The 22,505-nt window shown below is 53.2% G+C and overlaps 9 protein-coding genes across 9 annotated transcripts; 7 read left to right on the forward strand and 2 right to left on the reverse strand.

The window, feature by feature from the left end:
- Positions 1 to 856, forward strand: GCG54_00014117 (Glutathione S-transferase 3; the record flags this gene model as incomplete). The annotated part of the gene is made up of 3 exons (XM_045413958.1): positions 1 to 63; positions 128 to 208; positions 263 to 856. The coding sequence occupies 3 exons, from the start codon at positions 1 to 3 to the stop codon at positions 854 to 856; spliced, it is 738 nt and encodes a 245-aa protein (XP_045269062.1).
- A 602-nt stretch (positions 857 to 1,458) lies between these two features.
- GCG54_00014118 (putative transporter) lies at positions 1,459 to 3,303 on the reverse strand (the record flags this gene model as incomplete). The annotated part of the gene is made up of 6 exons (XM_045413959.1): positions 1,459 to 1,819; positions 1,873 to 2,156; positions 2,220 to 2,465; positions 2,516 to 2,693; positions 2,746 to 3,062; positions 3,130 to 3,303. The coding sequence occupies 6 exons, from the start codon at positions 3,301 to 3,303 to the stop codon at positions 1,459 to 1,461; spliced, it is 1,560 nt and encodes a 519-aa protein (XP_045269063.1).
- Positions 3,304 to 4,341: 1,038 nt separating this feature from the next.
- GCG54_00014119 (4-hydroxy-tetrahydrodipicolinate synthase) lies at positions 4,342 to 5,289 on the forward strand (the record flags this gene model as incomplete). Its single annotated transcript, XM_045413960.1, has 1 exon — positions 4,342 to 5,289. The coding sequence occupies one exon, from the start codon at positions 4,342 to 4,344 to the stop codon at positions 5,287 to 5,289; it is 948 nt and encodes a 315-aa protein (XP_045269064.1).
- Positions 5,290 to 6,175: 886 nt separating this feature from the next.
- On the forward strand, positions 6,176 to 8,122 carry GCG54_00014120 (Cytochrome P450 monooxygenase sdnE; the record flags this gene model as incomplete). The annotated part of the gene is made up of 6 exons (XM_045413961.1): positions 6,176 to 6,425; positions 6,477 to 6,603; positions 6,677 to 6,686; positions 6,740 to 7,092; positions 7,168 to 7,863; positions 7,957 to 8,122. The coding sequence occupies 6 exons, from the start codon at positions 6,176 to 6,178 to the stop codon at positions 8,120 to 8,122; spliced, it is 1,602 nt and encodes a 533-aa protein (XP_045269065.1).
- Positions 8,123 to 9,988: 1,866 nt separating this feature from the next.
- GCG54_00014121 (Fe-regulated protein 8) lies at positions 9,989 to 11,128 on the forward strand (the record flags this gene model as incomplete). Its single annotated transcript, XM_045413962.1, has 1 exon — positions 9,989 to 11,128. One exon carries the CDS (start codon positions 9,989 to 9,991, stop codon positions 11,126 to 11,128), a length of 1,140 nt encoding a protein of 379 aa, XP_045269066.1.
- Positions 11,129 to 11,608: 480 nt separating this feature from the next.
- On the reverse strand, positions 11,609 to 13,655 carry GCG54_00014122 (Efflux pump vrtL; the record flags this gene model as incomplete). Its single annotated transcript, XM_045413963.1, has 6 exons — positions 11,609 to 12,055; positions 12,107 to 12,236; positions 12,295 to 12,613; positions 12,669 to 12,774; positions 12,839 to 13,206; positions 13,229 to 13,655. The coding sequence occupies 6 exons, from the start codon at positions 13,653 to 13,655 to the stop codon at positions 11,609 to 11,611; spliced, it is 1,797 nt and encodes a 598-aa protein (XP_045269067.1).
- A 1,318-nt stretch (positions 13,656 to 14,973) lies between these two features.
- Positions 14,974 to 16,218, forward strand: GCG54_00014123 (Glycerate kinase; the record flags this gene model as incomplete). Its single annotated transcript, XM_045413964.1, has 1 exon — positions 14,974 to 16,218. One exon carries the CDS (start codon positions 14,974 to 14,976, stop codon positions 16,216 to 16,218), a length of 1,245 nt encoding a protein of 414 aa, XP_045269068.1.
- A 974-nt stretch (positions 16,219 to 17,192) lies between these two features.
- GCG54_00014124 (Trifunctional nucleotide phosphoesterase protein YfkN) lies at positions 17,193 to 19,309 on the forward strand (the record flags this gene model as incomplete). Its single annotated transcript, XM_045413965.1, has 5 exons — positions 17,193 to 17,457; positions 17,516 to 17,571; positions 17,626 to 18,532; positions 18,582 to 18,734; positions 18,783 to 19,309. The coding sequence occupies 5 exons, from the start codon at positions 17,193 to 17,195 to the stop codon at positions 19,307 to 19,309; spliced, it is 1,908 nt and encodes a 635-aa protein (XP_045269069.1).
- Positions 19,310 to 20,822: 1,513 nt separating this feature from the next.
- GCG54_00014125 (uncharacterized protein) lies at positions 20,823 to 21,690 on the forward strand (the record flags this gene model as incomplete). Its single annotated transcript, XM_045413966.1, has 4 exons — positions 20,823 to 20,916; positions 20,969 to 21,381; positions 21,431 to 21,606; positions 21,663 to 21,690. The coding sequence occupies 4 exons, from the start codon at positions 20,823 to 20,825 to the stop codon at positions 21,688 to 21,690; spliced, it is 711 nt and encodes a 236-aa protein (XP_045269070.1).
- Between the last annotated feature and the right edge of the window lie 815 nt (positions 21,691 to 22,505).

Here is a 22,505-nt window from a genome sequence, read left to right on the forward strand (position 1 = left end):
ATGTCGCTCGAAGTTTTCCATCTGGGCCTTTCTCAATCCGAGAGGATTGTGTGGCTGTTGGAGGTGAGTAGTCAGATGAGCGAGCGGTCTGCGCGCATTGCGACCTTACCCAACTAACCCCGCATAGGAGCTGCAAGTCCCCTACAAACTGAACATCTATGAGAGAGATCCCAAGTCTGGACTGGCGCCACAAGGCCTGAAGGATGTTGTGAGTCTCGCGAGTGTCAGGTGATGCTATACATCATCGATTGACCCCACGCAGAACCCCGCTGGCACCGCGCCCTACTTTCGCGACAGCACCGTCTCACCGCCAGTCGAAATCTCCGAGTCGGGCGCCACGGTCGAGTACATCCTGACTGTGCATGGCCAGCCCAAGATCGGCTCCGGCGCGCCCAGACTGAGCCGAACCCCCGACGACAAGGACTATGCGGCTTACCTCGAGTGGTTCCATTTCGCCAACGGCTCCCTCCAGGCTGCGATCGGCCGCGGCATGACCCTTCTGTTCGCTGGCGCATACGACACGCCTTTCGGACAGCGATGTGACCAGAAGATCCAAGCCAGCCTGAAGTTGATGGATGACCGGTTGGCGAACAACAAATGGCTGGCGGGCGAGAACCTTAGCGCTGCGGACATCATGACGGTCTTCAGTCTTACAACCATGCGCGGTTTCTATCCTGTGCTGGATCTGTCTCCGTACAAGAACATTCTTAGGTACCTGAAGGATGTTGCCGAGCGTCCTGCCTACCGCAAGGCTTTGGAGAAGGGCGATAAGGGCATGGAGCCGATGATTGGTCCCAAGGTCAAGCCTTTCATGCAATTCGAATCCTTCAGCGCATTCTTCAAGGACTTGCAATAGACTAGAGTCTTAGAACATACCAGCACTTACAACTACGTCAAGGAGTCTCAACTCAACCTCACATCAAAATCAATTGAATATCCCACTTGATGGCGAAACAAAAAGGACTGGATGCACCTGGGGAACATGGTGTCAACATGCGCCTTGGTGATCAAAAAGATATCCACTTGACCAGCCTGGGGGTCGAACCCAGAATCTCCTGATGTCACGATTAATCGTAGTCAGACGCCTTGCCATTGGGCCAACCGGCCGTGATGTGTGAATTGCGACTCCACCGAGTGGATGCTGACAGCTGGTAGCCGGAGCCGACTTCATAACTCGGACCTCTCGTGCGCGGACGGCTTTGCGGGCCCAAAATTAGGATGAGTGTCTACGTTGAAACGTCTTACAGGATAAGATATCTTCCGCTTTCTTTGTCAAAAGCAATCGAACAAGGCAAGTGCCGTTCAGGGCACGGTCTGGCGGTATCTGGTCTTTGAGTCAGGGCACAATCGAAGCTAACTACTAGGTAGATTTACTAGCGATCAAGTGCAAGCCACCGGGAGCGATGAGATTAATTAAAGAAAAAAGACACAGATTGAATTCCAGCCAACACCCAATGCTCACAGAGCATACTTGAAGAGCGGGCTCTTTTCTCCCATGCGATCAAGTTCCTCGTCGGAATGTCTTTGTCTGACTTCGTCTTCAGTCATGAGCTCCTTCTTCTTGTTCCTTCTATATAACAATGCCTCCAGCGTAATGACCGCAATTATTCCTGCCGATGCAAATCCGAATGAAGTCCCATACCCGGTCGGGTACCTCGGAGCCTCCTTGTCCATGTAGATATAGCTACCGATGAGGCCACCAATGTTGCCGATACAGACGAGGAAGCCGATGCTGATTGCTCGCTTGGTAGGACTCGGAGTGTTGGCGACGTTCCAGGCGTTGACTCCTGGAAGAATGGGGTACATTCTGGACACATTCCTGTTAGTTTCTTCCTGCGTATACTTGATGTTTTCAATGTGCATATGACGTACCCGAAGCACGCTAGGCAAATGGCAAAGTAGTTCAGAGCAATGTTGTCCTTAATGTCCTCGCTCTTAGTGAACAGGATGGTGAAGGCAATAACCAGGAGCAGTTGCGGGCCAAGGATGAACGGCATTCGCCAAGAATACTTGTCCGCAAACACTGAAAACAGATACGCGGATATAGCACCCACAGCATACGGCGGGATCGTCAACAGCTGGGCGTTGGCAGATGTGAAGCCCATGTTTTTGATGATTTGAGGCATCGTAAACTTGAGTGCGTAATTTGGAACAGCCTGAACTCGAGAGTCAGTGAAGTCCAACGATGGTGTACGGGGCTACTGAGTCGTTGTACTGACGTTCGACCAATTGGCCAAGATTAGGAGATAGATCTTCCAGTCCGTCAACACGGAGAGGAATGCGTGCTTATCGAAGTGATGGTCTCGGAATTCGTTGGGTCGCACAACCCGCCGGGCTTGTTGTCGTAGTTCCAGAAAGCGGATTTCTTCAGGATCGAGCCACTTTGATAGAGCAGGCGAATCGACAAGGAAGAAGAAACACATGACACCTATCATTACCGTGGCTAACCCTTCGAGGATGAAAATCTTGTTTTGTCAGAGAATTTGTATAATCTGTAAGGACGAAGCCAACTTACCCATCTCCAGCCCTCATATCCACCCACACCATCCATCTTGGCAATCGCAAACGCCAGGAGACCTGAAAACGCTCCACCAGACGCGGCAGAGGTGTAGAGAATAGCAATTCGGGTTTGTGTCTCGTTGGGGAGGTACCATTTGGAGATGATCAGGATCGCACCAGGGAGGAAACCGGCTCTGGAATGTTTCGTCAGTTTTGATGAGATCTTTTCGGTCCACGTATACGTACTCGAACAGACCGAGGAAAATCCTCACGGCAACCAAGCCCCCAAAGTTTTGGACAACTCCATTGCAAGTCATGACAATACCCCAGCAAGTAACGATTCCGCCAATGTAGAGAGAGGGTCTCTTGAACATGTGCAGCACCATGTTACTGGGGACTTCGGCCAAGACAAACGGGATGAAGAAGACGGACAACGCGATGTTGTAATCGACTCCCGTCATATGCAGACTATCAAGGAGACCTTCGATCTTGGCATTTCCAATGTTGGTTTTATCCAGATAGGCCATTAGGTAGAGTAGAACAAGCATTGGGACTAAACGGAACTAGGAATTCAACAGTCGTCAGTACTAGGTACGCAGAGCGAGAGGACTAGTCGGGGTCAAGACTCACATCAACTTTGCGGACAGCCTTCTTTCTCCTTTCGTCCGGGAAATTGGCGAGGAAGTCTGCATCCTCAGGGCTCACGCCGCTGTTTTGTTGGAACTCATTATGGGCAACGGAGTTCTTCTCTTGAGAAACGTGCTCGATGTCGGAGCGGTCAGACGATGCTCGTACAGTCGTCATGTTGACGGCTGCAAGGGCAAAAGGAAGTGTTTCAAGAGTAGTATGTCCTCTAGGCAAGATAAAGAGGATGGCCAAAATCACACCTTGTGTCCGGCAGAAGGCAAATTGGCCAGAGGAGATGTTAACGTGAGTCTTCTTTATAGCCAGAAGACTCCTCGACAACTTGTCTGGGGGAGATTACCTGGGGAAAGGGGATTGGTCTGCCCAGAATGTTCCGAGCTGAGCTGGAGTTGCGGGGATAAACAAGGAGGAATCTGGGGAAATATTCTTGGCGCCGGTGTCCTCCGCACAAAAGGACTCGGATAAAAATTCTGTTAGTCCCATCTAGCGTAAGACCATACGATTTGAGGAGACCCGGAGAACCGGAATACTATTGCACTCGGAAATATACAAAACATGACAATCAGGCGCAAAGCATTGAAGCCAATTCCTCAATAGTCGTATCATGCCAGGGAGTCATCCACTTTGAGCCACTTAGCTGGGTATCTTTTACCACTTGTTATTACAACAAACTTCCGGGGTGCATCGACTATGACACAAGCGTTGCGTGGGGATGGGGTCACATTCCATCTTCTCCAGTCAAGAACGATCCGTTATCTCCCCAAGACCCGGTTAGGGCGCGAGAAACAGCCCAGGGCTTGCTGCATGGCGTGGTGGCGCTGGTATTTCCAGGTCACGAGTCGCTATTCCGAGTTATCTCGGACTTGGTGTCCGGACTCTTCCCGGAAAACTTGGCCCCCCGCCCCGGAGACGCGGGGAAGCGGGGGAGGATCAACAACCTACACGGTCATGCTTTCCGGGTGGCACATCGTTACATGAAACTGCTGGAGGCGCTTCAGTGTCGAAAGACGCGACTTCGGCTTTTCGTGAAGCGCGAGGTTGTCGCCGCGAGTGTTATCCTGAGAGGCTCTTCGCATTATAAAACAGACAAGATGTGACCGATATCAAGCTGGTCTCATCTTCACCGCAAGCAAATCAACCCCGTTCGACACTGATCAAGCCATAATCACTTCTCCATTCACAAGGAATCAGATCAAAATGGGTTCTCAATCGGTTAGCCTTGACCTCCGCGGCCTTACGCCCGCCCCCATCACTCCCTTCACCAGGGACGGCAAGGTCGACTACGCTGCCATTCAGCGTCTCGGCTCCTGGCTCGGCAGCATTTCCGGCGTCAAGGGCTTGGTCGTTCTCGGCCATGCAGGCGAGGGCACTTTCCTGACGCAAGATGAGCAGGTCGCCGTCATCAAGGCCTTCGTCAAGTCCGTCGACAACCGCATCCCCATCATTGCCGGCATCACCGGCGAGGGCACCGAAGTCGCCGCCCTCGAGGCCAAGCGCGCCCGCGAAGCCGGTGCCGCAGCCGGCCTGCTGTACCCTTCGCACGGCTGGCTCCGTTTCGGATACCAGCCCGGAGCCCCGCAGGACCGCTACAAAGTCGTCTACGAGGTCAGCGGGCTGCCCCTCATCCTGTTCCAGTATCCCGACAACACCAAGGCGACGTACAACCTCCAGACTCTCCTCGATATCTCGGCGCAGCCCGGCGTGTTCGCCATGAAGAACGGCGTGAGGAACATGAGACGTTGGGACACGGAGATCCCCGTCATCCGCAGGGAGCGGCCCGACCTGCAGGTGCTCACCTGCCACGACGAGTACCTCCTCCACACGGTGTTCGACGTTGATGGCATGCTCGTTGGATACGGCAACATTGCGCCAGAGCAGCTCATTGAAATGATCAAGGCCGGCAAGGCAAAGGACTACCCGAAGGCCCGCGAGATCCACGACAGGTTGCTGCCCGTCACCAAGGCCGTGTACCACAGGGGATCGCACATGGAGGGCACCGTGGCGTTGAAGCATGCGCTTGTTGCGCGGGGTATTCTCGACCATGCAACTGTGAGGTCACCTCTCTTGCCTTTGGAAGACGGTGCGGAGACGGAAATTCATGCTGCTGTGTCGTCTGCAGCCCTGGCGCGGGTAAAGGGATTGTAGTGAACGATGGAAATTAGAGACATGTCAACGGCTAGATATGTTGTGCGACTCGAATAGATGACAATACAACTACTTCTTAGATTCAATCCGATGTTTACGCGATTGGATGCCTCATGTACCCTGCGAGAGTCAAACTCACCTCCCTGTCCCGCGATGCCACGACGAGGAGAGAATGAAAAGCGATTTCCCTGTCTGCATGGTGCCTAAGGATTAGTGCCTAGCCATTTCAATGATTCGCCCTGACCAAGATCTAGATTCCTGGGGGCCAAGCCACCGACGGAGACGGTGTGCTCAGCCCGCTGTTAGCTTGCTGTTAGACCACTCGGGACTGAGACATCCTCCTTAGTTCTCTGCACATCATTTCCGTCGCTTCAACCCATCAAAGACGTCGTGTATGAGACCCGAACCCAGGAAGCCGGTAATGATGGTCATTGACACGCCACTTTTGCAGGTCCTCGTCGCAATCGCCAGAATCATGCATACCGAATGCATGTACCAGGCCTTGATTTCGTGCATCTAGCTTGAAGCGAAGTCTCGGGAAAGATCTAGTTGCATGCTCCAACAGTGCAGTAATAGATCCAGTCGCGGGCTCTCACCTCGGAAAATGAGTCGAGCCCACGACGCCTCTTGTGGCGAAACACTAAGCCAGGAGCAGCTTGCACGGTGGCTGCCGATAGCACGAGAAGAGCACATGTCGGGGCTGCTGCGGGCGTCGCCGGTCCTTTAGCACGTTGAGTTTCTCCTTTGATGCCATTGAACACACGCAAGACAGGTCCGGCAGATCAGAACTTTTGCAGTCCACTACTTTAGAACATGGGGCCCTCCTCATTCATCCTCTTGCCTCGAGGGGATGCTTTCATTCAACTCTCACTCATCCAAAGCAACAATGGACGGAATTCGTTTGGTGCCAGACATCTCCTGGGCAGGCGTTTCGTGGCCCCAGCTCCTTGGTGTCGGGTTCGCATTGTGGCTGCTCTACGGAGGCTTACTTGCCATCTACCGCGTCACGCTCCACCCGCTGGCAAAGTTTCCCGGACCGAAGCTTGCCGGAGCAACGTTTTGGTACGAAGTATGGTATGATGTGGTGCTTTGGGGCCGGTTCACTCACGAGATCAAGCGAATGCATGAGATCTATGGTATGAGGTTTCGTTGGCGACGTGGGGAGCTTGGCTAACGAAACTGTCCAGGTCCCATCGTCCGGATCAACCCTGACGAGGTGCATTGCAATGACCCAGAGTTCGTGGAAGCCATCTATGCGAATGGCGCGAAGAAGCGCAACAAATCAGAAATGTTTGTCGCTGGTTTTGCTAATGAGTGAGTTGGTCTTGAACTCCGTTTGGGAACATGTCCCCTGCTACATGAAAATGTGCTAACATTTGACCTCAAGTCTGAGAAACGTACGCAGCCAATGAATGACAACTTGAGAGTTAGCTTCTGACATGTACCACAGGGAGGCTTCGGAACTGTAGACCACGCGCATCACAAGCTCCGACGAGCAGCTGCCAGCAAATACTTCTCGCGCACCCAGATTCAGAAGCTCGAGTGGGTGGTTCACCAACATGCGCAGCGGTTAGCAGATAAATTCCTTGCCTATCGCGGACAAGGTCCATTCGATGGCGCCTCCGCATACAGCTGCTATACTGCCGACATCGTCAGCGATTACTGCTTTGGCGAGGGGCTCGGGTTTCTCCAGCAGCCCACGTGGGAACCGAATTTTAAAGAAGCTGTCTACACCATGTTTCATTTGATTCACATCATGAGACACTTCCCATGGACGACAAAACTGATGGAGATGATTCCAGTGTAAGCAACCGAACGCCCAGAGGTGGTGGATGGGTTCGAGCAATTGAAAGACCGTGACTGACTGACGGGAAATAGTTGGGTGATCAAACCGCTCTCTGCCAAGATTGGGCTCCTCATGGAAACGGTCAAAATCAAGCTCCCAGAGCTGGTCAGGCAAACGAAAGCAAGGCATGAAAACGGCATCAAAAGAGATCGCGTGACGGTGCTGCACTCGTTGCTCGAGTCGGATCTGCCACCGGAAGAACTCACCGTCAAACGACTAGCCGGAGAAGCAAATGTGTTCCTTTCTGCGGGAACTGAGACGACGGCATCGGCTCTTACCATATGCACATATCATCTGCTCAGAAATCCAGACGCCGTGGCCAAGATCAAGGCAGAGCTTGCAACCGTGAATGCCGACCCCAAGAAGCTTCCCAGCTGGGCGACACTTGAAAGCCTCCCATATTTCAACGCTGTCCTCATGGAATCTCTCCGGCTGATGTACGGGTCGCCGTCAAGACTGCCTAGAGTCGCACCCGATGAAGACGTGGTATACCAAGGCACGTGGACACCTCCGGGCGGATCGGCGCCGGTCGATGTTTCTCACGTCATTCCGCGGGGCTATGCGTACGGCATGTCGGCGTATATCATGCACACGGATGAACGGCTCTTCCCAGAGCCCTCCAAGTTCCTCCCGGAGAGGTGGCTCGACGAGAACGGCCAGCGAAAGAAGGGGCTGGAGCGGTTCCTGCTCACGTTCTCGAAGGGAAGTCGGCAATGCCTGGGAATGCAGTAAGTTTCCCCCGAGGTCATGGACCGCATGATCCGAAGTATTCATACATGGATGTCTGAGCCCCTGCTGACCAATGCACGCTTTGATTCTAGGCTGGCGTACTGCGAGCTTCATGTCGCGGTCGCGGTGGTGGTGTTGCGCGCGCTGCCGTACATGCGACTGTACGAGACGACAGACGTTGACGTGGAGTATGATTTTGACCTTGCTGTCTCAATGCCGAAGAAGGGGAGCAAGGGTGTTAGACTGGAGATGATTTGATGACCACGTAGCATGCGGCGCTTACTGGCCAGAGCTCCTTTAAGCTTTGGTTCTTCTTTTTCGGATGGAAAGGTGTGAGTTTGGATGAGATTGGGGGAGTTATTGCGGCTTGTTGGGCACCGTATGAAAGAAGACCTTGGATGACTCTTCGTGGTCAGCCCTAGCCTATGTTTGTAATGACAAGCAGTTCTTCTAAGCTGACATGACGATGATCAACGTTTGACGTGGCAGAGCCAAGAGACGGAGCCAGAGTGACGGGACTGATGGACGACTCTGTTGGAAAGACGGGCCAGAGAACAAAGCGAGGGAGTGACTGAGTGAGTAAGAGTGAGAGTGAGAGAGTGAGTGAGAGAAGCGCCGAGGGCATCCGTGCGGGTGTTAGCGCCGTACTGTGTCTGCCGCCCAAAATATAGCAGCCCCACACGGTCCCGAGCGCCGAGGTGGCCCGGCGCCGACCCCCCGCCCAGCCAGGCCCCGATTAGTGCAAAATACGCGGCGAACGGGCTTTCCCAGCGCCGACGCCATCTATCCATCGATGTTGGTCCAGTCTAAGACGATGCTATGTCCAAAAGAACTTAGCAGAAAAGGGACAGAATGCTCCCGTTCCAATATGGGTTACTACCGCGCGCGAGTATTACCAATGCGCCGCCCAACCCCCTGACTAAGGCTCTCTCGCGCTCTTGTTGAAAGCCATCAGGCTCTGTATCTGCCCCTCCCCTGGTTAATGATCTGCTCCCCTAATGCACCGGCGGCATGGGCCTAGACTCGATCCGACTTGGAGAGTCGCACAGAGGGGAGAGACCGGTAAATGGCCTGTGAACACTCGACACGGGACGTCTCCCGCTGCTAGGCACAGTACGGCGGGTGCGCGCACCTTGATCCAATTTACTTACTTACTAATTGGATATCGATGGCCTCATCTGTCTCCTCCCAGCACCTCTTCGTTCTTCTCAGATGACTCCATCCGCAGGTCTCCATACAAACTCTCTTGTGCAAGAATAAGCTTAGCATGAACCCACTCCGTCTCCATCTTTCCAGGTTGCTCTCTGCCTTCGACCTTCACGCACCGCGCGCGCTACGCTAATGCCGTGGCACCCGCAGCGCCGTTGCCTTGACTCGGCCAGTCGGACCCCTGCCGCACCAGCGCCAGAGGCACCAAAAGACACCAAAGGCACCCCATCCCTGTCCAAATGCCGTCCCCAATGGGATGCGGATTCGCGATGCTTTTTCCCAACGCGTGGCTCCGAATCTGACCTCTGAAATCCTGCCCGTGGTCTGACCACTGTCCCCCGAAAAGCAAAATGCCTGGTGACTAAATCAATCTCGCTTGTCCCGCCATAGCTGAATAATCCGAGCGCTCCCTCGTCTGAAACATTGGATTGCTGGTCCATGAAGGGTCCAGAAAGGAAAAGCCCGAACCGCAATGCGTGTCCCCGTCACTGTTCGGCCGAAGTCTCTTCCTTCACATTGGGGGAGGTCGGTGGTGGTACAGCTTCCTCTGTGCTTACATGGGGTACCGTCCTAGACTTTGCGAGGCGCCAGCTAATTAATCCTCTGCCTTTGTGTCGATAAAAACATTCATTATCCCCTCCGTTCCCCCCAAGCCCAGCTGCGCCCATATCTCTTCGTACTTCCTTTGTTCTTCCCGCATCGTTTGGCGTTGTCATCTTCTCCATCGCCCTACCATCCGCACTCCCCCACGGCATCCCCGTTCCGCTCCTTAGCCTGCCGCCGATTAAATACCCCAACGAGCCGACGACTTTCATATCTCTCCCTTGAGGAACACCATAACCTGCGTTATTCCCGCCAGACCAATTCGCTTCCTTCTCTTTCAACAAACCTTACACTCTTCATCCCGCCAACAAAATGGTTAAGCAGGTCGTCATTCTGGGTGCTGGCTATGCCGGCCTCGGTGTCGCTCACAAGCTGCTCAAGTACACGCAGCCCAAGGTCAAGGACCTCAAGGTCATCCTCGTCTCCCCCTCGACCCACCTTTACTGGAACTGCGCCGCCGTCCGCGGCCTCATCCCCGGCGAGTTCTCCGACGACACCCTCTTCAACCAGATCAAGCCCGGCTTCGACAAGTACCCCCAGGACGCCTTCGAGTTCGTCCTTGGCAAGGCCACCAGCTTCGACCCCTCCACCAACACCGTCCAGGTCGAGACCAACGAGGGCCTCAAGTCAATTGAGTTTGCCGAGCTCGTCATCGCCACCGGCTCCTCCCTCGCCAGCGGCCTGCCCTTCAAGACCGTCGGTACCCACGAGGAGACCCTGACTGCCTGGCACAACCTGCAGTCCGAGGTCAAGGCCGCAAACTCCATTATTGTCTCTGGTGCCGGCGCGACCGGTGTCGAGACTGCCGGCGAGCTCGGCCACGCCTACGGCTCCACCAAGCAAATCACCCTCATCGTCGAGGGTGATGCGCCCCTCCCCGGCCTCCTCCCTAAGCTCGGCAAGATCGCTGCCACCAGCCTGGCCTCGCTCAAGGTGAAGCTCGTCACCAACGCCAAGGTCACCGAGGCCGACACCTCCGGCTCCCTCAAGTCAATCAAGCTCTCCAACGGCGAAACCCTCACCGCGGACCTGTACCTGCCCCTCTTTGGCGTCCGCCCCAACACATCCTTCATCCCGGAGAACCTGCTCGACGACAAGGGCAACCTGAAGCTCAAGCACGACCTCCGCGTCGAGGGCCTCAGGAACGTCTGGTGTGCCGGCGACGCCGGCAACCTCGAGGCCAAGCAGCTCATGCGCGCCGAGGGCCAGGCGCTGCACCTCGCCGACAACCTCGACGCCGTCCTCACCGGCCAGGAGGCCAAGGTCAAGGACCTCAAGCTGACGACCAAGCCCCAGATTTTCGTCACGATCGGCAAGAAGAAGGCGACTGGTCAGTTCAACACGATGAAGCTTCCCGGCTTCATCGTCAGCGCGGCGAAGGCCAAGACGTTCTTCACGGAGAAGGGTCCCGGTCTGGTCGCTGGCAAGAACATTGCCAGGGCGTCGATCTAAGGGATTGAATTGGCATGGATGATGATGGTCAGATTGAGATGTTTATGCTTCAGCTTTGATATCCCGGGACGCGTATTGTCATTGGCTACTCACACGTGTGAGCATACGAGTTGTAATTACCTACTGGACCTATACCCTAATCACAGAAGACGCATAATGTTCATGAGATGAGTTCATGGTGCATTAAGAGTTTGAGATTTGTAAATCTGAGAGCTTTGTTTTGCCAAATGAGAGGGCGTTCTAGTTTCAGCCATTAGCGAGTGAGTCGTATGGAGTTCATTTCGAACACTCCCATGTCGATTTTCACTGCCCCTTCTCTCTTCATGAGAGTCATGACCAACTCGCATCTCATCATGAGTTATCAAAGAGACTCAGGACCAAGAACCCGCACTTCTATTTTATCCGTAATCAGATGAACACTTATTGTAAGGTCCAACTGTGAGACAGCGAGCGGGCCTCACACGAAAAGTTGGGTACCTTCTAGCCAGCACAATACTGACTCTTACTCCTCAGCCAGGCACCCCACTTCCACATGACCACCGGCACAACGATGCCCATCACAAGAACGATCCCAGATAGAAGCGCATTCCCCCATGCTATGCCGAGCACATCGTACAGCTTCGGCGCAAACAGAGGAAAGCTGAAGCCAGCCATGGTTCTCACGAATGCTGCCGCACCAGCAGCGCTCGCAGCATATCGCTCATACGAATCAATGACATACGTCTGTACGCACTGGAAAGACAAAATCAGCCCCGCAGCCAGGATCGCTGCGCCGATGTTTGGAACGATCCAATGAATTTTGAAGTGTGCCCCTATGCCGTATAGAAGAAGACCGATGGGTGTGACTATGGCTGTGGGAAACATGAGAGGTATCCTGAATTCCGGAAGGCCAGTGTCGTTGTTTCTCGTTTTGAGCGTTCGGTAAACCTCGACGGCATCAGTCTGGATCTCTGAACTGTATAAGGAAAGCTAACATACCTTGTCGATGAGAGGCCCCGAAACTTGAAGTCCAATGACAAAGCCGACGCCGAGTGAAATGTAGTTGAGACTTGCTGGACCTGGTTCTTGGTCATATTGCTCGCTCCACACAAGTGGGAACGACGCAAGACTTGAAGTGTATCAGCGATTGACCTCTTTCAGAATTTAGTTTAGGGGCCCAAGCTTACACGAGGTACATCAGCCCGTAAAGATAAGCCCTGTACAGCGCCGTAATCTGCAACGCTGGCTGCGTGAAGAGCATCCTGAACGGCCTGACCAAATTCTTTCCTAGTGTCTGGCTAAAAGTTTTATCCGGCCGTTCATATTCAGTGCGAAGATTTTTGTTGCCGGTGAGCTTGCGCAATTTCTTTGCCTTCACTGCCAGGATCTTAGGTGCGTATGTCTCTGAGAGAAAGAGGAGCGCGAGGATTTGGACGACTGCATCGGCGATCGAGACTGTCCAAAAGATCCAGCGCCATGACATGTATTGGGTGAGATATCCAGCAGCTTCAAAGTTTTAGTTGAGATATCTATGTTGGAAGCGTGATGATGTGGAACTTACCAATTGGCCCAACCGCTGGGCCTAGGAAAGGGGCAAGACCATATATAGCCGTTGCCGTACCTCTCTCTTCCGCTCTAAAGCAGTCACTCAGTACACCACCACCAAGCTGATGCCAATGTCAGTGTGTGCTACCTCTTCAAGAACACAAAACCTAGTAGAAATGTGCTTACAGCTTGAGGTGCGCTCCCGCCCAGACCGCTCAGAAACCGAAATGCGAGCATCTGTTCCTTTGATGTGGAGAAGCCACATACAGTATTGAAGATGAGATAGAACATGTTCGCCGACTGAAGCACGACAACTCGGCCGTACATCTCTGATAGCGGCGCCAGCACAAAGGGGCCGACCGCGTAGGCGAGGAGAAAGATGGACATCAAGAGGTAGGTCTCAATGTCTGACTCGACGTTGAGGTCATCGGCAAGTGTGTCAAGTGCTGGTGCCAACATTGTCGAGGACACTGGCGATATGAAAGTGAAGCAGGAAACTAAGATGGTGGCTGTCCATTTCTTGTGCTTTGGCCAGTTCTTGGGGTTCAGTGGATCTGAGGGCCCAGACCATGTTACCTGTTGTTCGATTAGCGTTTAGTGTAAAGAAGAACCGGGTGCATCCTGCCAGGTCTGGATCCTCGGAATCATCAGAATGATTGCCCTGTTCATGACTTGACTTTTCTGGTCGGGGTATCATTGATGGGTCGTTTTGAGTGTTGTCATAGGACAGCAAGTGGGAACGGTCTGTTGGGCCGGGGGTCTCTAGGTTAATATCGGAATGCTTGTTCCCGTGATTTTGTCGGGAGAATGAGCCGTCTGGGTCTTGCAGCCATGGGAATTTGTATGCAGTCCGTTCGTACTCTGAGAAAGAAGGGAGTCCCGGGCTCCATCCGCGCCACAGGCTGGACCGAGACCGGGTCAGGGTTCTCTGGAGGCTCGGGGCCATCTCTGGATCTGAGACTGGCTTATGAGAAATGAACTGATATGTGTGAGATTGAGACATGTTTGCGGAAGCGACTGTCAAAGCGAGTGAATAAGAAAACGATGAACGGAAAATGACGATCACAGCGCTATTCTGATCTTGATGGTTTCATATGCGCTTGAACGTTCACTGGGAAACTTTAGAGCTTTCTTTATACGACAAACTGTCTTCGTGATATCTTCCACTTGGCCAGGCAGAAGAGCATAGCCTCATGCACTCATGATGACAGCGCCTCTGATGATGAGTATGGCTGGGTCGGAGACCGAAAACAATCAGCTCATTCCGGATTTCTCCTCCCTGTATGCAGACCTGCAGCCAACATCCCTAGATCCAGCAGATCAGCTGCCAAGGGGAGAAAAATATGACTAGTCCGGGGCAAGCTGGTGTTCTGGTGGGAAAGTCGGCCGAAGCTTTCTTGGCGAGCCGATCAGCGGAGTCGTGGACGGCTACGTCAACTGTGGCTGATGGTGCACGTTGGAGTAACATTCTTCTAGACTCCGCCTGGGGCTACATACACACACGCTTGAACCCTGAAAAACACGTCGATAAAGTTGTAATCCTTATTTATAGCCCAGGAACGGGTTGTCTGATTGGAAGATACAGTTTGAGATGACACCTCAAGGGTTTGTTTCACCTGGGTCGAGATACGAGATCTGGGCAAATCCTGATCGTGTGCTCACTCGTCGCCGAGAACAGGCTGTGATGGTCCTGGTGCCAATGAAAGCAGTTGTTTCGACGCCTAAGGTGATTTACAAGACAAGCTATCTAGCGCCTTTGAAGGCTGTGCTGGGTGCTACTTGCGTAGACGATGTTACATCATGATGCTGTTGACAGCTCAGGAACGGTTCAGTCGGCAGCCCATCGAGGCAACGGACACGTGCAGGGCTGAAGACATCACCGTACCTGAGCATCTCGCGTGAGTAATATCACGCGATCAACTTATCTGTTTGCAAAATAGCAACCGGCGAAGCATCTCATAGCCACCCCGCGGCAGCTGGACGCGGCAGGTTGGGCTTCTTAATTTTCTTGACGGCGGATGAAGCCTCAACGCTTGTAAATTCGTCGCCAGGCAAATGCATAGACTGGTCACAGAGAGGGCGCGTTGATCAGCACCATTCGATCTAGGGGTTCTGTTCCCAAGCAGTATAAGAAGGTTCGTAAGGACAGACCATTGCTTCGACAAACCAGGTCATACAAGTCTTCGTTCACCATACTCCTTATCCGATACATAACTCACTCGTTTTTCAACATTCGCTTTATCGTGTTCAAGTTAGCGCTTTGCAACAACACGTAAACTTATTACCATCGTTTAACATCACAACCTACCAAACACATCCACATGGATTCTCCGACGCCCCAGGGAATGAGAATTCTCGTCTGCCCGTCCGGTTTCAAGGGAAGCCTTCAGCCAGAGGTTGCCGCTGATTGCATCGAGGCTGGCATTCTCTCTGTAATGCCAGATGCTTCTGTGCGCAAGGTTCCCCTGGTTGACGGAGGCGAGGGGTTCACTAGTGCCCTTGTGTCCGCGACTTGTGGGACATTGCATCCAGTCGTTGTCACCGGCCCCGTTGGCGCTCCGATTGCGTCTTTCTTTGGCATATTGGGAAGCAAAAGCCCCGATGAGCCAAAGACAGCTGTCATCGAAATGGCTGCTGCGGCCGGCTTGAGCCTTGTCCCAACCCATCTTCGCAACCCCGGCGTTACTACCACGTTTGGAGTGGGTGAGCTTCTGACAGCTGCAGCCGGAGCTGGGGCGAAGAAGATCATTGTTGGCTGCGGCGACTCTGGCACTTGCGACGGGGGCGCGGGAATGCTTCAGGCTCTTGGCGCTCGACTGATAGATCAAGACGGGCTTACGCTCCCTATTGCCGCAGGGGGCGAGAGCCTGCTGCGTTTGGCAAACATCGATCTTGGCGGAATCGACAAGCGTATCGAAGATGTCGACATCGAGGTCGCGGTCAACTGGAACAATGTTCTCAGTGGTCCCGATGGTGTTGCTAGGGTCTTTGGCAAGCAGAAGGGGTCGAGTGCTCAGCAGACGGAACGGCTCTCAGCAGCTATGGAGGTGCTCTCTGTGGTTGCTGGACGGCTTCTCTGCGACAGCAATGTGGGCACGTCGCCCGGCGGAGGAGCATCTGGAGGGTTGGGCACCGGTTTGCGGCTGGTGGGCGCCAAGCTCCGGCCAAGGTATGAGGTGGTGGCGGAGTATGTCGACTTTGAAGGGCTGTTTACGGACTGCGACCTGGTTCTCACGGCCGAAGGAGGCATCGATGACCAGACACCGAGGGGGAAAATTCCGGGCGAGATTGGGACGCGGGCGAAGAAGCATGGCCTGCCGGTGGTTGCTATTGCCGGGACCATCGGACCAGGGGCTCGGGTCAACTACGACGTCGGAATCGATGCGTACACGTGTATCCTGCAACGACCAACCACGCTGGACGAGGCCATTGTGGAGGCGGAGAAACTGACGCGGGAGAGTGCCGAGTGCGTTATGCGAATGATTGTCGTGGGACGGATGTTGGGGTCCAAGAAGCCCTTGTCGACGGCGCAGGCGAAGCAGCCTGCAGCGTCGGCATGGGTTTGAGTTCCGAGTCACGGATTGATTGCAGTGAAGATGGTATGAGCCAAGACTGCAGGTAGAAAGCTAGATGTGTTAGTGTAAGCGAGCTGGAAGGGGTTCTGGGGTTCTGGACCAACAGTTGAATGAGAAATGACATTGGCACTAGCATCTTGGTGCCCTTGAGTGAAAAGAAGAAAGCCTTGGCGTGAATCAGGAATTGGTTTCTCGAAACGAAGACATGACTGGCAGGAAATCACGCCAGCCAAGCCGCTTGGTGTGGCGGTGCAAATCGCGATATGTCTGTCGCCGGATCAGACGGTCTTCACGCTGTAGCACCAGAGGAGCGACAGGCAAGGTAATTAGTTGACGTTGGAAAAAGGTTCGTCCCAAGACCCACGACGGAAGACGGAAGGAAGATGGGAAGGTCTAGACGGCACACGGGACGGTGGATGGACGGACGATCGCCATCGCTCGCTCGCTTAAAGCCTTAACGCGATGGTGCTTATCGTTATCAGATGAGGTCAAGCCAGAAATAGCAATGGACCCACTGATCGATCCACAGCTTGCCTTAAGCGAGCAAATCGTCACGTGTTTCTGCCGTCAATTGGCAATCTTGGCCCTCTGATTGGCTTCTGCACCGCCGCAGCTTCGTTGAGGGCTAAGTTCAGTGGACGATCCGGGATGCTTCAGCGAATCATCCCCTGAAGAGCATCATCGTCATCGCCGTTGCGCAGCGCGTTCGTCCAGTGTCCTTGTGCTTCGTGTCACCCGGGCGGGTGCCGGTGCCCTTCACTGCCCTGCCCCGCCCCCGCTTCCAGGTCTGAGGTACCTACCTTAGTTGGAGGTACCTACCTTAACCTTACCTCAGCTCTGCCGTAGGTAAACACTGCAGACTCAGGGGCACATGCCACCTTCACCTTCACCTCGCCTTACCTGATCCATCACCGCCTTTTTTGACTGCATCTCTATTTTTATTCTGACCTTGGACCACCACCACCATGCCCAAGAACGCGCCGGCTCCCGATGAGCCTGCCGTTACCTTCAGCTCTGGTTCCGACGCACCCGTTGCCTTGCGAATTCTCCACCTCAATGATGTCTACCACTTGGAACCCTCCAGTGCTGAGCCCGTTGGCGGTGTCCCTCGCTTCATCACTGCCGTCAACGAGTACCGCAGTCACGAGCGATTCAATGGCCAGCCCGAGCTAATTACTCTATTTTCGGGAGACGTCTTCAACCCCAGTCTCGAGAGCTCCGTCACAAAAGGTTACCCCTCACGTGCCCTCTGCCTGCCATGATACCGTGCTGACGCAGACCCTAACAGGTGAGCACATGGTGCCCGTTCTCAACAAGATAGGCGTCGACTGCACCTGTGTTGGTGTAAGTGAGCCTGTTCTACCTCAATTGGCCGTGCCATTGTATTAACGCCGCCAGAACCATGACTTCGACTTCGGAGTCAAGCAGTTCGAACACTTGACTGCCAAGTGCAACTTCCCCTGGCTGCTCGCCAACGTCCTGGACCCAGCTCTCGGCGAAAATGTGCCCCTCGGAAATGCCAAGCACACTCATATGCTCACATCCTCCAACGGCATCAAGATTGGTCTCATCGGCCTCGGCGAGAGAGAGTGGCTCGAAACAATCAACAGCTTGCCTCCCGACATCATCTACAAGTCCGCCAGCGAGACAGCCAAGGAGCTTGTTCCCCAGCTCCGCGCCCAAGGTGCCGACATAATCATCTGTCTCAGCCACCAGCGTGAGCCAAACGACAACAAGCTCGCCGAGAAAACGGACGGTCTCATCGACATCATCCTCGGCGGCCATGATCATTACTATGCGCACAGCTTCATCAACGGTACTCATGTTCTGCGTTCAGGTTCCGATTTCAAGCAACTCAGCTACGTTGAAGTCCGGAAGAAGGCGGATGGTTCAGGAAAATGGGACTTTGACATTGAACGACGGGACATCGTCTCCTCCATCGCAGAGGACCAGGAGACTTTGAAGCTCACTGAGGAGTTGACATCGAAGCTTAAACACAGCTTGGCCAAGTCAGTTGGTTGGACAGCTTCTCCCCTGGATGCACGCTTCACGACAGTACGAATGAAGGAGAGCAACATGGGCAACTTTGTTTGCGACGTAATGAGACACTACCACAACGCTGACTGCGCTCTCATGGCAGCTGGCACCATACGGGGTGACCAGATTTACCCGCCCGGCGTAATCAGAGTAAGGGACATTACCAATTGCTTCCCCTTTGAAGATCCCGTCATCTTCATCAGAGTGACCGGCCAGCAAATATGGGATGCCTTGGAGAATGGCGTCTCGCAGTATCCGGCACAGGAGGGTGAGTCTACTTTCTGGCATATTACGGACTAAACATCCTAACAACTCAGGTCGTTTCCCGCAGGTATCCAACATTACGTATACGTTCGACCCCAGCAAGGAACCTGGCTCGCGCATCGTCGAAGCCACCTTGGGTGGGGGTCCAATGGAGATGGACAAGAAGTACACCCTCGCCACTCGTGGTTATATGGGTCGAGGAAAGGGTACGTTGAAGACCTGAAGAACTCTTTGTACACTGCTAATGACCACAGATGGCTACACCAGTCTTCTTGTCGAGCCGGAAGGCGGCACGGCCGAGGAGATCGTCTGCGAAGAAAATGGTATCCTCATCTCAGCCATGCTTCGCCAATACTTCATGAGTCTTCGCACCGTCGGCCAATGGAAGAATCTCAGTGAGCACTGGGTCCAGGTAGCCGAAAAGTGTCATACTCCCGTCGAGCCGCGCAAGATGTGGGAGACACCCGCCGCGACAGGCACCTCAGACCCCCAGCCAGAGGTTCATTCCAAGTCCTGGGCTGAGTGGATGGTCAAGAGGCACGCCCTCAACACCAAGCTCCCCAAGGATGAATCGGATGAGTCTGATACGGAGGACGAGGCGGATACCATCGCGCAGGTCGACATGGAGATGCTTATTATGCGCAAGTTCTTCGCTAAATGGGCGAAGGCGGCAGGCGTGAAGGCCGAAGTGTGCGATCCCTTGCGTGAGGGCGAGTTCACCGTAGATTGGACACGGGTTATTGCACCGGTGTTAGAGGGGCGCATTAAAATGATTAGCTAAAGCCTAAATAGCATAGAAAAGCAATAGACAGCATGCCTACCAGCACACATTCAGCCAATCTAGGCCACATTACCAGTTCAGAATAACTTTGAAAGTAGCCACCTAAGTCTTATAGGTAATGCCCGGCAAAAGGATGGACAATCTAGGAATCGAACCTAGGACCTACCGCATGCGAAGCGGTCGTTATACCCCTAAACCAATCGCCCATTTTAATTGAGATACAGATTCCTTCGACTCGATAATGAATCAAACGATCCAACGGATGTGGTGTAGCCTAGAAATATTGTCTAGGATTTGTGGCGTCGAGTCTGGCCGCTATGATGGTGGCCGCATGTCTTTCAGCTGCGGGGTCATCAGGAATTTCACACCGAAGCTGAACTCCCCGGATCGTTGCATAAGGCTTACCTGCAGTCATTTCAGGGATTCAAATAACCAAAGAACGAGGGTTGTGTATGACTGTAACGTCATTTTCTACGGACTATCCCTGGTGAGCTGAACGATCTTCACAGCTAAGGGGCGAAGAGCGGGAGGACATCTTGCCGTATTACTAGCTAGCTGAACTTTCCCCAAATTGTAGGCGGGACAGCCCTTGTCTAGGGTTCAGCTTTAGGAAACGGCCACGAGGGGAAACGTGGGTTCAGTTGTGTCTTGGAAAATCCAAGTTTGCTTCGGCGGTTAATCGTCAAATGACGCCATTCTTCAAGCTTCAAGACTTGCATGATCTGCAAGGGGTAGTAAAGCTTGACAAGCTCTGATGTCTAGACAGATGTTGCTTCAACTCTACAACACGACGGTTACAAGACCAGGGGGAGCTTAGTTATTTTCCGACTTATCGACGCAGTTATTCTGATGTTACAACTGATGATCAGGAAAACAGCCCAATGGTACCACTGCAATATGCAGTAATAATTGATGACCTTCTTCCTTAAACAATAAGCAGTCACCACTACCACTAACAGGCAGCTTCGGTAGACTAAATGGTCGATCTATCACCTTTGACAGGGGAGATCGCGCCCATTTCTGTCACTTCTCGTCATTCTTGTCTTACTGTAGACCGGAGAAATCCTGTCACTGTCTTACACTAGTTTCTGGGTATGCGAACTAGGTTCATCCCGTTTCTTATCCTCCATTCTGGCAGCGGGAGTGGCTGATTCTTCTAGAGTAAGTGGCTTTCTTAAACCCTGGAGAGTGTTATTACCTCGCCCAAGTCAGGTTCAACTCGGCCCAGAGTCATGATAGTCTTCAGAATAGCCTTAGCTGAACTGCAATGACGCGAGCCAAGAAAAAGAGCACATGCAATGCAACCCAAGGGAGCCGACTTTGGGCGCTTACTTCGGTTGCCTTGTGGTTATACGGAGGAACTCCTGCGCTTGATCTGAGTTGCTGACCCGACTCAATGACTACCAAAGAATATAAATATCGGTCTCTTGTACGCCAAAGTAAAACGTTATCTTAAGCGTCATCAACCTCAGTAATAACCCACTACAAACTCATCGCCGAACAACTACCAATAATGCAGCTGCAAACTTTTCTCATCGCCGCGGTATCGGTACCGGCAGTCTTCGCCGCCCTGAACGAGCCATGCTATGGTTCAGGAGGCAGAGCTGGTTTGTCTCACTTCTCAAATCACACCTACACTTTCACTGACAAAAATATCAGGTGTCTGCGTGACCACTAGCAGCTGCTCATCCAGCGGCGGCACCACGATCAACGGCGCCTGCCCCAAAGACCCGGACAACGTCAAATGCTGCACCAAAGCATCCTGCGGCAGCGGCGGCAACTGTCGCTTCACGAGCGACTGCGCGGGCACCTCTGTCGCTAATCAGTGCCCGGGTCCCAGCACCTTCAAGTGCTGCGACTCATCCGCCTCCGGGTTCGGCGGCTACGGCGCCCCGAATACCCTGACTGTGGGCGCCTGCAAGTCGGTCGCCGTCAACGGCGCCAAGAAGATTGTGGCGGCGTTCCCGAAGAGGGTTCGGGAGATCTTTTGCACGCGAGACTGTTCTTGTCCTGGCGACTCGGATCACTGCTGTGGCAAGGCGACGGATATGATGTGTTCTGACGCTGGTGGTGTAAGTGGCATTGATATGACTCTATCGAATGATGTTGACCACGTGGCAGACTCCCACCACCTCCGGTAAGGAGATTGCGGAATGGGTCATGAACAACCGCGCGACTCTTGACTTGAAGTATGTCATCTGGGGACAGCGTATCTGGAGTCCTTCTGTAGACTCTGTCAAGCCTTGGACGGATTGGAGGGGGATGGAGGATCGAGGTGGTGTTACCGCGAACCACTGGTGAGTCCTGATCTAATTTTTCTTGAAGAAGAGGAAGTAAACTAACAGTTTTCCAGGGATCACGTTCATGTGAGCTACAACTAAGCATCAAGGATGAAACTCACTGGCACAATTTTTGCTACTGGGCACGACCACAATGAGTAAGGAAATCAAATTGTAATCTGATCAAAGAAGACGTTCTCCCTTTAGCTGTACTTAGACGACGCTGGTAGTTGACGCAGAATTCCACGTTGGCGTTGTGATGTTAACACCCACCGAACATGTGATGATGGATGCTTTTGGTGCCCTTGAAGAGGAGGCAACAGCAGAAAGATTCTTCGTTGCTCAACGTATACTGGCATGTTTTCCGAGTCATGTGGGTTCTCCGGGTCTCGGCTATCACTGGTGAGTGATGGTGAGTGATTGTGATATGTGATATGCAAGAAATGCTCACCAAGAATTGGGACACTCGCTGTCGCGGGAACCATCGCTGCACTACATCAGCTCTCTAGTTGGGAAAGTTTAAAATGCTTGAATAAGTGGTAAATTCTAACTAATTACAACACAATTATCTTTAGTTTTGTCTCGTAGTCAATTTCTGACTCGTGGTGCACAGATTTACCCGATTCAACGTGCTAAACGTTGCACCACGTTGGAAGCTCACCTGTTGGTTCCGCTGCATGCAACCTCTCTGATACGTCCGGCGATGTCACCTTTTGGGATTATGCTCCACGCTTCACGTCCTGAATCGAATGTTTACCGGAAACCTGCATGAAGGCTCGAGTCAAGGAGAGGGGTAAATGCATGGGCTTTGCGAAGACCCGTGGATTTTCGCATATAGATAGCAACCCGTCCAACCGTTCGCGTGATGACCTTCAACAGTCATGAGAAAACAAAATCGAACGGTCCAGAACACGAAA

The sequence above is a fragment of the Colletotrichum gloeosporioides genome, assembly GCF_011800055.1.
Source record: "Colletotrichum gloeosporioides strain Lc1 chromosome Unknown consensus_14, whole genome shotgun sequence".
NCBI lineage: Eukaryota > Fungi > Ascomycota > Sordariomycetes > Glomerellales > Glomerellaceae > Colletotrichum > Colletotrichum gloeosporioides.